This window comes from Schistocerca cancellata, chromosome 2, assembly GCF_023864275.1.
Source record: "Schistocerca cancellata isolate TAMUIC-IGC-003103 chromosome 2, iqSchCanc2.1, whole genome shotgun sequence".
NCBI classification, from domain to species: Eukaryota; Metazoa; Arthropoda; class Insecta; order Orthoptera; family Acrididae; genus Schistocerca; species Schistocerca cancellata.
In genome coordinates, this window is record NC_064627.1 from 400,897,463 (window position 1) to 400,914,437 (window position 16,975).

General features: G+C 43.2%; 1 protein-coding gene across 1 annotated transcript in view; it reads left to right on the forward strand.

The window, feature by feature from the left end:
* Nucleotides 1-551: 551 nt before the first annotated feature.
* Nucleotides 552-16,975, forward strand: part of LOC126161836 (protein takeout) — a 66,851-nt gene continuing 50,427 nt past the window's right edge. Inside the window, exon 1 of the mRNA XM_049917941.1 lies at nucleotides 552-762. Coding sequence (XP_049773898.1) covers nucleotides 654-762 — 109 coding nt within the window. The 5' untranslated portion in view covers nucleotides 552-653. The remainder of the gene's footprint in view (nucleotides 763-16,975) is intronic.

Here is a 16,975-nt window from a genome sequence, read left to right on the forward strand (position 1 = left end):
CGCCACATGGCTACTGGAAGGGTCCCCGATACTTCGACAAAATACATGGCGTAGAATTAGAAATTAGCCACAATTCTCACTGTGATAGTCTGTATTAAATCCAGCGTATGCCAGAGACTTCATCGCATTGTCGCATTATGTAACACGGTCGCTATTGGCGTACAAACGTTACACGCCCTGGACGTCTTATGCTAAACAGAAGATCGCCCTGCCTGTGTGCAAAGAGAGTCACAGACTGGACACGTGTTGTCTAGCTGTACTGCCAGCCAATGAAGCCATTCGCGGCGCAGAGCACATAGCGAGCATCCTGTAATGGTCCACTGCACGAGCACGTGGTCGCCGTGACGACAATGCGTAACCGGCCTTCTCCGGACCAACCCTACGCCGCCGCCGCCGCAGCGATGGGGGTAGCGCAGTGGCACCCTGCCCTTCCACAGAGGACCTGGGCCAATCAGCGGGCCGAGCGCTCCTGCTCATCCAATGGGAAGCGGCCTAGGGTGAGGCGCGCGAGTGTGGACGCGGCGGCGCCCCCGTTCGCCTTTTTAAGGCTGCGGCAGGAAGAGCGGTGACCGGTTCCGTGGCCGTGGCCGTCAGAGAGGCCAGCAGTCCGTCGCTGGAGGCAGAAGCAGAAGCAGGTCACCACGGACGCCGACATGGACGCCGCCAGCAGCAGCCGCCGACAGCCGCGGGCCGCCGCCTTCCTGCTGCTCACCGCCTGCTTCTTCGGCTCCTCTTGGGCGGCGCAGCGACAATACAGAATTCGTGAGTACCGGCCAGGGCCTCGCCTAACAATCTGCACTCTGGGACTTAGTACCTGTTCAGAGGAAACGTTCCTAACCTTGTACCCAAGTGTGTAACTCATGTCTATACTGTTCCGTATTAGTTAGACCTGTGGTGAGCTGTAGAAGTTGATTGAAATTTTCTCGTGCTGAGAAATCGAGCGATTTGTTTTACTCGATAGCCGGCCGCGGTGGTCTCGCGGTTCTAGGTGCGCAGTCCGGAACCGCGCGACTGCTACGGTCGCAGGTTCGAATCCTGTCTCGGGCATGGGTGTGTGTGATGTCCTTAGGTTAGTTAGGTTTAAGTAGTTCTAAGTTCTAGGGGACTGATGACCACAGCTGTTAAGTCCCATAGTGCTCAGAGCCATTTGAGCAAAATTTTTTTTTTTACTCGATAAAAGCTTTTTAAGGCCAGGCTCGCATAAATATTTCTTTATTTACAACAACCGGTGTTAGCAGACTTTACTGTCATCCTCAGATCTTCAAAAGTGTTTATTATAAAATGTGTACATTGTAAGTTGGAATCTCACGCCACTAAAATGACAACTTGGCATGAGTCGAACTCAAATTGAACATAGTTTATAACAAATATTTTTGAAGTCCTGGTGAGTAAAGAAAATTCGGTCGAAACCGCTTGTTATAAATAAAGAAATATTTATGCGAGCTTGGCTGTATCAAGCTTTTACCTGTAGGAGTTGGGTTATTACTGTCATCCATTTAATGCTGTCTGCCGGAGAACATTAGTAAAACTATTACAAGAGTCGACCCTTCAATTGGCATGAAAAATGAGTAATCTACCATCACGCCCGATTTTCTCCTTCACGTTGTTACCACGATGTGGTGTATAATTCGATACCTGGTGACGAATCGTGTAGGAAGGGAAGGAAAGTGTCGCTTACGGGACGTTGCTATCGCGTCGCAAGAGTAGTGTTGTTCAGCAAGGATGAAACGGAATCGACCTTCGTCTTCTGTTGAAGAAAGTGTACGAGCTTTCGCCAAAAGTAGTAATGCGTGAAAATTAAGAAAATTAAATCAGTGCTCTAGATCGCGTGTTTGGGCGTTTCTATCTCTTATGTGCGTACAGTGCCTTCCCGAATGAGCCATGTCATCTTATATCTCACTAAACGTCGTCCTGTTCCAGGTAATGTCCAAAATTACGTGATTTGGGGTAATATGTAAACAGCCCTGTAGTTTAGCTCTCATTTCTCTTTTACGTCTACTGGTGATCAGAAAGACATAGTATGTATGGTGTGTTGAAGTAGATCCCGATATTTATTTGGAAGTAGGCGTATTGTGCAGAAGTGGTGGAAACTTTTAGGTACTTTCTTCATTTGGAACACTAGAAAGCGTTTGACTGAATGTATACAATAGAGGAGCTATTCATGGATCTTTTCAGAAATCTTGTTCCTTGCTTTATACCCAGTCTGTTGTGATATCTGCAGTAAAGGCTAGTACATCATAACAGTTAATTTGGACTGCACTTATATCTCAGATTCATTTTCATTTCCTTCTCATGGTTAAAAGTTTATTGTATTTTAAAGACAATAACTATTGTAAGAAGTACAACAAATGTGTCAATGAAATGAAAATATCTGCTGTCCTTCTCCTCTCTCATCTGTTTTATTTCTGACACTAACGGTAAGAAAGTGTGGTTAAATATTTGTTTGCATGAAGGTGAGACTATCATTGAAGGACTCACCATAACTAATTGCGCAAAAAGTCACATCTAAAATTGCGAATACTTCGTTGTTCATGATGCTGAATAAACGTCACGTGCCGTAAACAGAAAATCTGGTAAGTCTTTGCTGTATTTCTTATGTGACACATCAGATGTACAGAGGGACAGAATAGCAAAAAAGCTGTAGAGTAATAGTCGCAACGTCTGTTTCTTCATCACAGTTTAAATATTATCAACTAAGCTTTCTGTGACGTTTTCAGATTTCCTCTGGAGCAATTTATTGCGGTATCTCACAATACACACGACCGAGTCCACGCATACTCCCCAGAGTGAGACAGTGATCAATCGTCAACAAGTCCGTAAGGATCCGTCTGACAGGTCTGGGATGTCCACCTGACGTGGGGTCACAATTTCACTTGCTACTCTTTAGCGTGCTAAGAAGGGTCAGAATTGGCTGAGTCGTGGAAGAGTTAAAGCTTCAGCCGAGGAGTGTCCTTAAGAGCTGAGATTGCGGTGGCCTTTTGATGTTATGTCACTAGAGTGCAGTCTGGAAATTTGTGACACTGAGCAACCTGCCCCACTCTGTAGTTCTGTACGACGGAGTAACGGTGCAGGCGGGGGCCACGGATGCATCGGCGTGCACCGGCCGTAGCGGACACGTCACCGTGAGCGTGCAAGAATCTGTCTGCCGGCCTTTTCTTGTGAGCTGAAGCAGTTTTTCTTCCTATTGTGTACTGCTTCTGTACTGTTATTGCGAAATATAACACGAAAAAGTAGTATAAACAAATTGTATTCAGCATCTCATGAAGCTTCAAATGATGAGGGTGTTACCAGGGGCCTAATAAACAAAACTGTTCCCTTTACCCCGAGGTCTAAGATGAAATTCATTAGTTCATGTACTTTTCTTTTTCTAATTCTCGTCTCCAAGGAGCAGAACAGGTTGGCGGCCTTTTATAGAGACAATTACCAGGCCTGCAGATAGTGGGGAAGATAGGTTCCCAATCGGAAATAAGTGGTAGGGATTACTAATTGCAGCATATTCCTTACAACCAATAGAAACGTTCCAAAAAAATTGGTCGCAACATGGGATTGCAATTACTTGTGTTATGTTTAGCAGAAAATGTTGTACCTCGTTGAACACAAAAAGTGTTTGTGTGTATGTGTGTGTTTCGCCGTGTAATCTCAACGAATCCTTAATTCAGTACATGCATTCAGTTTCTTTTACCGTGATAATATATATTGCAGAAGTTGTAAACAAAGTGCAATTACAAACGACGTATTGCAGTGCGTGGGACCTTGAGTAGCTCGCTCTACTCAAAGGTGTCGAATGAGATACTTTATGATGATCGGGCACTATTGTGCACTTTTGTACTCAGGTGAACTAAACTAATTATTCTTACACAGACTGGACTGCATAAATAGATACCATCTGCAGTTATAGCTTGCATAGACTAAGATGTGTTACGTACCTACATTCCTAGCATTTGTAAATGTGTCACCTCCAATTGCCTGATATTTCTCATAGCTGACATTTTTTCTAAAGGGGACATTTGAATTATCCTTTCAACATCTCTTGTTGAGGATACGGTAGGCATTTAAGCTTCTGGAGGTGCATATCTGAATCTACATACATAATCAGCAAGCGACAGTACGATGCGTGGTGGATTGTACCCTGCACCACTGCTAGTTTCCTGTTCCACTCGCATATACAGAGAGTAAAAAACGACTATCTATATGCTTCCAAATGAACACTAATTTCTCTTATCTTAGTAGTTCTTACGCGAAATATACTTTGGTGGCAGTAGAATGGTTCTGCAGTCAGCTTCAAATGACGGTTCTATAAGTTTTCTCAGTAGTGTCCTCAAAAATAAAGTCACTTTCCCTCCAATGATTCACATTTGAGTTCCCGAAGACTTTCTATAATACTTGCGTGTTGTTGAAACCTACCGGTAACAAATCAAGCAGCCCTCTTCTAAACTGCTTCAATGTCTTCCTACAATATGCCCCAGTGGGGATCCCGAACTCTGGAACAGAACTCAAGAATGGGTCGTACTGGTGTCCTACATGCAGTCTCCTTTACAGATGAACCACACTTACCTAAAATTCTACCAATAAACTGAATTCGACCATTCGCCTTACCTTCTACATTTCTTACATGCTCTACCCATTTCATATGGTTTTGCAATGCTAGGCGTAGATATGTAATCGACGTGTGTAAGGCAGCACACTACTAATACTGTGTTCGAACACTAAGGGTCTGTTTTACCTACTCATATGCTTTAACGTACATTTTTCCTACAATCAGATCTAGCTGCCATTCATGACACCAACTAGAAATTTTGTCTGATTCGTCTTGTACTCTCCTACAGTCACTCAACTACGAGATCCTTCCATACACTATAGCATCATCAGCAAACAGCCATAGATTTCTGCTCGCCTCGTCCACCAGATCATTTATGTATACAGAAAATAACAGGGGTCCTATCATAGTTCCCTGGAACACTCTTCACGATATCCTTGTCTCCAGCGAACATTCGCCGTCTAGGAAAACGCACGAGTGGTCGAGCCTCTCACATGAGTGGGAACCTATTACGTATGCTCGTACCTTCGTTAAATCTGCAGTGAGGCAGCGTGTCAACTACTTTTCGGAAGCCCATGATTCGTGAACACAAGCATATCCGTCCCAGAGAAATTTGCATACACTAGATCATCAGCGAATAGACTCTTATAATTGTCTCTTTGCCCAAGAATACTACTGGTAAACACATCATGTACAGCTCAGTATAGAAACCCGGGACACCCAGCGCCATTTAACAATTCTAAGAACGTAAGAAATCCTTATATAGCAGAAGAGATACTGAATTTAATTAATGAAAGGAGAAAATATAAAAATGCAGTAAATGAAGCAGGCAAAAATGAATACAAACGTCTCAAAAATGTGATCGACTGTAAGTGCAACATCGATAAGCAGGCGATGGTTAGAGGATAAACGTAAGGATATAGAGGCATGTATCATTAGAGGCAAGATATCACCTAAAGTAAAATTAAAGAGACCTTTGGAGAAAAGAGAACCGCCTGTAAGAAAATCAAGAGCGCAAGTGAAAAACCACTACTAAGCAAAGAAGGGAAAGCTGAAAAGTGGAAAGAGTATGTAGAGTATTTATGCAAGGGAGATGTGCTTGAGGGCAGTATTACAGAAATGGGAGACAGATGAAGATGAACTGGGAGATACGATATTGCGTGGAGGATTTGACGGAGCACTGAAAGACTTAAGTCGAGCCGGCCGGAGTGGCCGAGCGATTCTAGGCGCTACAGTCTGGAAGGGCGCGACCGCTACGGTCGCAGGTTCGAATCCTGCCTCGCGCATGGATGTGTGTGATGTCCTTAGGTTAGTTAGGTTTAAGTAGTTCTAAGTTCTAAGGGACTGATGACCTCCGAAGTTAAATTCCGTAGTGCTCAGAACCATTTTGAACCTAAGTCGAAAAAAGACCCCAGGAGTAGGCAACTGCTGAGAGCCTTGGAGAAACCAGCTATGACAAAACTCTACCATCTGGTGAGTAAGATGTATGAGACAGGCGAAGTACCCTCAGACGTCAAGAAGAATATAATAATTCGAATCCCAAAGAAAGCAGGTGTTAACAGGTGTGAAAATTACCGAACTATCAGCTTTCTAAGTCACGAGTGCAAAATACTAACACGAATTCTTTACAGATGAATGAAAAAACTGGTAGATGCCGATCTCGGGGAAATCCAAACACGCGAGGCAATCAGCAAATGACCTGGAAGAGCAGTTGAACGGAATACACCGTGTCTTGAAAGGAGATATAAAATGAAGGTGAACAAAAGCAAAACGAGGATAATTGAATGTAGTCGAATTAAATCGGTTGATGCTGAAGGAATTATATAGGAAATGAGACACTACAAGTAGTAGATGAGTTTTGCTATTTGGGGAACAAAATAACTGATGATGGTCGAAGTAGAGAGGATATAAAATGTAGACTGGCTACGGCAAGGGAAGCGTTTTTGAAGAAGAGAAATCTGTTAACATAGAGTATAGTCTTAAGTGTCAGGAAGTCTTTTCTGGAAGTATTTGTATGGAGTGTAGCCATGTGTGGAAGTGAAACATGGACGATAACTAGTTTAGACTGGATGAGAACAGAAGCTTTCGAAATATGGTGCTACAGAAGAATGCTGAAGATTAGATGGGTATATCACTTAACTAATGAGTGGTACTAAATAGAATTGGGGAGAAGAGGAATTTGTGGCACGACTAGAAGAAGGGATCGGTTGGTAGGACATGTTCTGAGGCCTCAAGGGATCACCAATTTAGAATTGGAGAGCAGCGTGGAGGGTAAAAATCGTAGAGGGAGATCAAGAGATGAATACCCTAATCAGATTCAGAAGGACGTAGGTTGCAGTAGTTACTCGGAGATGAAGAGGCTTTCACTGGATAGAGTAGCGTGGAGAGCTGCATCAAACCAGTCTCTGGACTCGAGACCACAACAACAACAACAAGAACGTATCAAAGAAGAAGTGAATGGATTATTTTCCTGGAGCCATGCCTAACAGAAGAACCTAATTACGGACCCCTTATCGCGGAGTCTCCTGCTGGCTATGCACTTGTTGGGAGCCATAGTGCGGAGTGGACGGACTGCCGCAGCTGTCGTCGTGCTCGGCGGCAGCGCGTCGTCCTGTTCGTTGACCCGCGCGGCTGCGCGGCTCTGGAAGCGGGTCACGGCCAGTGAGGGGCACCGCTAGCGCCCACGTGCGGCCAGCCGCTTCCGGCCTCCGCCTGCCTGCTGCTAATGTCTCACTTCCCAGCGGCCGACGCGGCTCAGTGATTAACTGTAGTGCCTGGTGAGCTTGCTGTAAGGCGCACGTCTGGGAACCGAGACGTCGAGGGATCAAACCCCGGCTGAACCACAGCAATTTTCTCTCTACCTTCCAATCGAGCCTTCACCTCTCAACCATCTGAGAAGACGTCACCGTCGAGATGTCTTTCGGATTCCACTGCAGGACCCCTTTCCCTGGTTGGAATAATGGGGCCGTCGGGGTGGTGCCCAGATGAAAAACTTGCAACCGGCTAATGAAAAATGGTTCAAATGGCTCTGAGCACTATGGGACTTAACATCTGAGGTCATCAGTCCCCTAGAACCTAGAACTACTTAAACCTAACTAAACAAAGGACATCTCACATATCCATGCCCGAGGCAGGATTCGAACCTGCGACCGTAGCGGTCACGCGGGGCCAGACTGAAGCGTCTAGAACTGCTCGGCCACTCCGGCCGGCTTCGGCTCATGAGCCATACACAGTTGCTACGGCGATTAAATCGTAAGGTAGTTTCTAATTCCCTACATCCGGACTGCATATTATCGTTATTCCATCGCTACGCTGATAAAGTTGAAGACCAGGTTCCAGTTCCCGCTTCAAGCGAGGAAGTGGGTAGTTAGAGTCGTTACCATGTGTGTCCAACATACATGAAAGAATGATTCAGCTGAGCACATATTTGATCAGGATGTATTAAAAAAGGTAGGAAGGAAGAAAAACTGTTTAACGTCCAGTCGATGACGAGGGAGCAAATTCGACTGTGTCCTTTACGAGGTAACCATGCAAGGATTTGAAGGTAGTGGTGTAATACATTTACATACCTTCGTGTAATACACAAAAATCTGTCCAGAAATTGAAAAACTTTTTAACTCTGTTTCGTCTTTCCCCAGCCTTTATTTAGGCCACCAGCGAACCGTACTAGCTTACTGCATAACTAAACATAGATGTATGATACTTACTGAATTTTAAAAATTGTACTTGTCTCGTCTTACACAAACACCTTTCATTTTTTTAATACAATGACGACAAATACTCTAGTAACTGAAGAAACACGAAGTATTACTTCATTACAAGTTACTGGACATGATAAAAAGTCTGAGAGTAAACAAAATCGACAAAATAACAAAAGGGACTAGTGTCGAAGATTAATAAGTTCATTGGGTTTCTACTTCTGATGAACTGTATGTAGTACCTTTAACAGATTAGTCATCGACCACCATCTTATAAGATTCAATATATAGCTCTGAGACATATTTCTTGGCAAACTTCATGATGGCTTCATATTTCTCATATTTAACTGCCAGAGGAACTTCACGCAGTTTTTTCTCAGAAAAACCAACATATTTGAACGACGAAATCCTGACAGATAAGAGAAGAAGAATTAGAGGATCTTTTGAATGGAGTGTACAGTCTAATGAGTATATAATATGGACTCAGAGTAGATCGAATGAAGACCAAAGTAATGAGAAGTGGCAGAAATGAGAACAGCGAGAAACTTAACATTATAATTATGGACCACGAGGTAGACGAAGTTGGATGGCTAGCTGGTTGATTTGGGGGAGGGGGGGGGGGGGGACAGCAGGACCATCGGTCCCATCTGATTAAAGATGGATGGGAAAGGAAGTCGGCTGTGCCCTTTCAAATGAACAATCCCGGCATTTGCTTGAAGCGATGTAGGTAAGTCACGGAAAACCTAAATCAGGTTGGCCGGGTGTTATTTTGAACAGTCTTCCTCCCGAATGAGAGTCAAGTGTGCTAACTACCGCCCCACTTCGCTCGGTAGATGAATTTATAGAGTCGACTACCTAGGAAGCTAAATATCCATGATGGACCGAGCAAGGAGGATATAAAAAGCAGACTGTCACTGGCAAAAGAGGGCATTCCTAGGTAAGTGAAATTTACTAATATTAAACACAGGACGTAATTTGAGGAAGAAACTTCATGGAATGTTCGTTTGGATAACAGATTTGTATGCTATTGAAATGTGGACTATGGAAAAAGTGGACCAGAAGAGAATCGAAGTATTTGAGACGTGGTGCTACAGAGGAATGTTGAAAATTAGATGTAATGATAAGGTAAGCAATGAGGAGTTTCTCGGCAGAATGTATCGAAAATACTGACAGGGACGGGATGATAGAAAACTGTAGAGGAAGACAAAGATCGTAATACATCCAGTCTATATTTTATATCCTCTCTAACACGACCATCATCAGTATTTTGCTCCCCAAACAGCAAAACTCATCTACTACTTTAAGTGTCTCATTTCCTAATCTAATTCCCTCAGCATCACCTGATTTAATTCGACTACATTCCATTAGCCTCGTTTCGCTTTTTCTGATGTTCATCTAATATCCTTTTTTCAGGACACTGTCCATTCCGTTCAACTGCTCATCCAGGTCCTCTGCTGTTTCCGACAGAATTACAATGTCATCGACAAACCTCAAAGATTTTATTTCTTCTCCATAGATTTTAATTTCTACTCCAAATTTTTCTTTTGTTTCCTTTACTGCTTACTCAATATACAGATTGAGTAACATCTGAGATGGGCTACAACCCTGTCTCACTCCCTTCCCAACCAATGCTTCCATTTCATGCCCCTCAACTGTTATAACTGCCATCTGGTTTTTGTACAACTTGTAAATAGCCTTTGCTCCCCGTATTTGATCCCTGCCACCTCCAGAATTTGAAAGAGAGTACTCCAATCAACATTTTCAAAAGTCTTCTCTAAGTCTATAACAAATGCTAGAAGCGTAGGTTTGTCTTTCCTTAATATATCTTCTAAGATAAGTCGTAGGTTCAGAATTGCCTCACGTGTTCCAACATTTCTACGGAATCCAAACTGAAACCTCCCCGAGGTCGGCTTGTACCAGTTTCTACATTCGTGTGTAAAGAATTAGAGATAGTATTTTGCAGCCCTGACTTATTAAACTGATAGTTCGGTAATTTTCGCATCTGTCAACACCTGCTTTCTTTGGGATTGGGATTATTGTATTCTTCTTGAAGTCTGAGGGTATTTCGCCTGTCTCATACATCTTGCTCACCAGATGGTAGACTTTTGTCAGGACTGGCTTTCCCAAGGCCGTCAGTAGTTCTAATGGAATGTTGTCTACTCCTGGGGCCTTGCTTCTACTCAGGTCTTTCAGTGCTCTGTCAAACTCTTCACGCAGTATCATATCTCCCATTTCATCTTCTTCTACATCCTCTTCCATTTCCATAATATTGTCCTCAAGTACATCGCCCTTGTATAGACTCTCTAGATACTCCTTCCACCTTTCCGCTTTCCCTTCTCTGCTTATAACTGGTTCTCCATCTGAGCTCTTGGTATTCATCCAGGTGTTTCTCTTTTCTCCAAAGGCCTCTTAAATATTCCTGTAGGCAGTATCTGTCTTACCCCTAGTGATAAATGCCTCAACATCCTTACATTGTCGTCTAGCCATCCGTGTTTAGCCATTTTGCACTTCCTGTCGATCTCATTTTTGAGGCGTTTGTACTCCTTTTAGCCTACTTCATTTATTGCATTTTTATATTTTCTCCTTTCACCAATTAAGTTCAATATCTCTTTTGTTACCCAAGGATTTCTACTATCCCTCGTCTTTTTACCTACTTGATCCTCTGCTGCCTTTACAATTTCATCTTTCAAAGCTACCCATTCTTCTTCTACTGAATTTCTTTCCCCCGTTCTTGTCAACCGTTCCCTAATGCTCCCTCGGAAACTCTCTACAACCACTGGTTCTTTCAGTTTATCCAGATCCCATCTACTTAAATTCCCACCTTTTCGCAGTTTCTTCAGTTTTAATCTACTGTTCATGACCAATAGAGTGTGGTCAGAGTCCTCATCTACCCGTGGAAATGTTTTACCAGTTAAAAACTGGTTCCTAAATCTCTGTCTTACGGTTATATTATCTGACTCCTTCCAGTGTCTATAGGTCTCTTAAACGCATATAAACTTGTTTCATGATTTTTAAAGCAAGTGCTAGCCATGATTAAGTTATTCTCTGTGCAAAATTCTACCAGACGGCTTCTACTTTCATTCCTCAGCCCCATTCCATATTCGCCTACAACTTTTCCTTCTCTTCCTTTTCCTATTAGCGAATTCGAGTCACCCATGACTATTTAATTTTCGTATCCCTTCACTATCTGAATAATTTCTTTTATCTCATCATACATTTCATCAATCTCTTCGTCATCTGCATCTAATTGGCTTATAAACTTATACCACTGTGGTGGGCATGGGCTTCGTGTCTCTCTTAGCTACAATACAGCATACACTATTCTGTTCGTAGTACTTTACCTGTGCTCCTATTCTTTTATTCATTATTAAACCTACTCCTGCATTGCCCCTATTTTATTTCGTATTTATAACCCTATATTCACCTGACCAGAAGTCTTGTTCCCCCTGCAACCGAACTTCACTAATTCCCGCTATATGTAAATTTAACCTATCCATTTCGATTTTTAAATTTTCTTACCTACCTACCCTATCAAGGGATCTGACATTCCACCCTCCAATGCGTAGAATCAGTTTTGTTTCTCCTGATAACGACATCTTCCTGAGGTGGGACCCGCTCGGAGATCCAAATGGGGGACTATTTTACCTCCGAAATGTTTTACTCAAGAGGACACCATCATCATTTAACCACACAGTAAAGCTGCATGCCCTCGGGAAAAATTACAGCTGTAGCTTCCCCTTGCTTTCAGCCGCTCGCATTACCAGCACAGCAAGGCCGTTTTGGTTAATGTTACGAGTCCAGACGAGTCAATCATGCAGACTGTTGCCCCTGCAACTACTGAAAAGGCTGCTGCCCATTTTCAGGAACCACACATTTATCCGGCCTCTCAAGAGATACCGCTCCGTTGTGGTTGCACCTATGTTACGGGTATCTGTATCGGTGAGGCACGCAAGCCTCACCACCAGCGGCTGGTCAACAGTCCAAAGACCTTACAAGCAGAAGTCGGCGGAGCCTTGTAAGTCAAAGGAATGTTCAAATGTGTGTGAATTTCTAAGGGACCAAACTGCTAAGGTCATCGGTCCCTAGGCTTACACACTATTAAACTAACTTATGCTAAGGACAACACACACACCCGTGCCCCAGGGAGGACTCGAACCTCCGGCAGGAGGGTAAGTCAAAGAGCACTACATAAATATTACAGCGTAGAAAAGAAGATTTCGAGCATCCCCTACTGTATCAAATTTGCCAAAATGTAGATATTATGCACTTATATTTTACGTCATTCCGACGAGTATAGTATTTTTAATTTCTGAGGTACTTTAGTTGTTTTATAATGAATGTGTCTTAAGTAGGCCTAAGTCTTTCCCTACTTTATATTGTAACAGTGGATATGACAGTGTTCTTGTTCTACATGTTAACAAGTGTACCAGTCTTCAGCTTGGAAACGTACATCTTCACTATACCCACACTACCATTAATGCTGTTTTGCCCATGTTTCTTGTTATATACACAAATTTTCAACTCTTGGTAAGAGATTACTTAGTAGTAGCCTTTGTTAATTTATGAGTTACTAGCAAATTTTATCACAAGTACATCCAGTGTCTTAACGATGTGCTTAATGCGTATTTATTGTGAGTGTCTTATTGGAGCAAATTTATGTGATATGATGTCTGGTTTGTAGGGCGCTCTACTGTGGGGTCATCAGCGCCCGCACAAAGTCCCAATTTTAATACAGTCCAGTTTTTTACACAGTCCAGTCTAGCCAGTGACACGAATGATGATGATGAGGAGGAGGAGGACACCACAAACACCCAGTCCCTGGGCGGAGAATGTCCCAAAACAGGCCTGGAATTGGACCCAGGACCATGTGATCCAGAGGCAGCAACCCTACCCACTAGACCACGAGCTGCGAACGGAAGAAATTTATGGTTTGCGGATACCAGAGTTTGTGAATTTAGCATTTATTGTTTATATGTTGTGCGTAAGCATGGTGAACAGTTAAATGTTTCAGGCGGTAGCTCACTGCGACATGTCAAATTTAGGTGAGTCTTTACCTTGGCACCGATGGAAAATTTGACTGAACGTTCACAGACTGCAACACGTGTATCAAATTAGTGAATATGGCTGAGGTATGCAGAATCTAAAATACACTGAAGCGCCGAAGAAACAGATATAAGCATGCTATTCAAATACAGAGATATGTAAACATACAAAATACGGCGCTGCGGTTGGCAACGCTTATACGAGTATAAGACAAGTGTCTGGCGCAGTAGTTAGATCGGTTACTGCTGCTACAATGGCAGGTTATCAAGATCTAAGTGAGTTTGAGCGTGGTGTTCTAGTCGGCGCACGAGCGATGGAACACAGCATCTCCGAGGTAGCGATGAAGTGGGGATTTTCCAGTACCTCCATTTCACGAATGTATCGTGAATATCATGAAGCCGGTTTAACATCAAATTTCCGACATCGCTGCAGCCGGAAAGCGGATTTCAAAGCTGGGCCATCAACAAGTGTCAGCGTGCGAACCACTCAACGAAACATAATCGATATGGACTTTCGGAGCCGAAGGCCCACTCGTGTACCTTTGATGACTGCACGACACAAAGCTTTACGCCTCGCCTGGGCTCGTCAGCACCGACAATGGACTGTTGGTGACTGGAAACGTGTTGCCTGGTTGGATGAGTTTAGTTTCAAATGATATCGAGCGGATGGACGTGTATGGATCTGTAAATAACCTCATGAATCAATTGTCGGTGCAAGTCAGGAGAGGACTGTTCAAGCTGGTGGAGGCTCTGTAATGATATAGGGAGTGTGCAGTTGAAGTGATATGGGACTCCTGATACGTTTAGATACGATTCTGACAGGTGACACGTACGTAAGCATCCTGTCTGATCACACGCATCCATTCATGTCCATTGTCCTTTTCGACAGACTTGGCTAATTTCAGCAGGACAGTGCGATACTCCACACGTCCAGATTGTTACAGAATGACTCTTCTGAGTTTTAACACCTCCTCTGGCCACCAAACTCCCCAGATATGAGCGTTCTTCAGCATATCTAGGTTGCCTTGCAACGTGCTGTTGAGAAGACACCTTCATCCCCTCGTACTCTTACGGATTTATGAACAGCGCTGCAGGATTCATGATGTCAGTTCTCTTCAGCACTACTTCAGACATGACTCCATGGCACATCGTATTACGGCACTTCTGGGTGCTCGCGGGGGCCATACACGATATTAGGCAGGTGCACCAGTTTCTTTGGCTTTTTGGTGTATTGACATAAGATAAGGAGAGATACAGACAACATCACACGAGGCATGAACTCCATCTGTAGACCTACTTACCCACACGCATGAAATAACATTTAAATAAGCTATGCAACGAGATAAAATACTAAATTACCGAATTTTATATGATTTGTGGAAGACCTGATGAGGAGAAATCAAGAAACATAATTTCGATATTTAAAGAAAGCAGAGACAAAATGAAGAAAACAGATGCAGTTAGTGGGAAAGTAGTCGGTAGCTGTGCTAATGTTGCCCACTGTGGTCTGAGGGGTACACGTTTGCGATCAGTCGTTCGTGGTAGCCGTTGCTAGTGGCGGTAGTCGGTGGCGTTTCCCGCTCAGACTTTCTATTGGTGTCTATTTGCTACCACTCTTCTGGAAGTGACATTCCACGACAGGGGCTGTACACATTGAAGTTGTTTCCGATAAATGCCAGACTGTAGGCGCGTATCAAACACTCGTTTCTTCGATGGAGATTTGGAGGCCTTCTCTCCCCAAAATCCTGCTGTTGGTGAGACTTGTTGCTACTCAGTTTCCTGTGGAGCGAGCTCTGGAGGAACTCGTCGCGGCCACTGAATACTCCAGAAATTTCCATCAACCTGAAACGAAATTCACAGCACTAGGAACTAGGTCAGGGCTGGTCCAAAATGTGCCGTTTACGCTGAGCCCAGTTATCACCAACGTCTGTGTCTTCACAAAATATGATCAGAGTCCACATGCGTAGCATAACAAATTTTCTTGACGATTGGCAAATTTATTTTCACTAATGGTAACGTTTTCACTCTCGCACCTACTAAATTTTGTGACAAACGTAAATAAAGAATGTACAGATCTTGCTTCATTTTGAAACACCCAGATAACACACGAGTTCGTCGGTAGTCCTCCTGTCGCTATCCCTTGGACCCGTAACGGTTCCATACGCTTACAGCTAGAAGTTTTCGGCGGTTCGTTTTTGATTGATTCTTTCCATGTTCCAAATGCACCATCACCTGCATATGATAACCGTATCTACCTTACACTATCTCAGAAAGGACACTGTTAACACCCTATCGATTCCTCTAATGACATAACATCAGCTAATCAAGCAATATTTTCTAACAACTTTTCAGGCAACAGTCAATTTTTCGCAACTGTGGACAGCCGGTTTACGTGACTGGAAAGCAAATTTCATCGTCTATTTCGTTGTGAAAGGCTAGTTCATCGACTGCTCACGTTCTGTTGTTACTATTTCCTTTCAAAATCAGACGAAAACCGTTGAAACGCACAGTACACTACAAGGTATTAGGAGTCAACGACATGTCCATGAATGCTGACGCTGAACGCAGAACCTATTACAGTCGAAGATGTGACTAAGTATAGTGTTTCGGCCCAAACGTCAGCTTATGCGCCGACGACGTTTACGAGTATGTGCATCACTGATAACCGAGAAACGTCGTTGCAGTGTGACCGAGCGGAATGGGGCTTAGTTCAGGCTAAAATTTCAAATCACCTAATAATTGTCATATTTTGGAAATTCTTCGGTTTCCCTGTTTCACCGCATGTCATAACAGATATTCATCATTTGAAATGGCCAAGACCAGTCTTTTGATCCCATCTCAGTAAATCAGAGCTTGTACTTAGTCTCTAATGACATTGTCGGCGATGGAATGTTAAGCCCTATGCTGCCTTCCACTGTATTTCCTTAGTCCTTTTTTAAGGCTACAGTGGGTACTGGAAAAATTATCAACGGTGCATGAACAATAGGACCAAGTTGTGTAGCATGAGTGCAGTTTCATTACCAGAAATTTTTTGAGTTGTATTTTGTTGTTTCCCAAGGAGAATTATTAATTCCAGTTATGGAAGCCAACTTGTAGTTTAATGTCTGTGGCAATACCCCAACTAGTGTAGTTTAACGATAATCTGTGGGATTACTGATCTCAGTATTCTTGGGGGTTTGAAATTTTGGAAACCCATTTGATATTGTTATTTCCATTCTCTTAGCCGTGAAGAAATTTCATTCGGAAGGGAAACGTTGAATGTCATCTCTCTCCCGCAGTATCCCATCCGCCACATACAATACTGGCCATTAAAATTGTTACACCAAGAAGAAATGCAGATGATAAACGGGCATTCATTGGACAAATATATTATACTAGAACTGACATGTGATTACATTTTCACGCAATTTGGGTACTTTTTTTTTTTTTTTTTTTTTTTTGTCATCAGTCTACTGAGTGGTTTGATGCGGCCCGCCACAAATTCCTTTCCTGTGCTAACCTCTTCATCTCAGAATAGCACTTCAAACCTACGTTCTCAATTATTTGCTTGACGTATTCCAATCTCTGTCTTCCTCTACAGTTTTTGCCCTCTAAAGCTCCCTCTAGTACCATGGAAGTCATTCCCTCATGTCTTAGCAGATGTCCTATCATCCTGTCCCTTCTCCTTATCAGTGTTTTCCATATATTCCTTTCCTTTC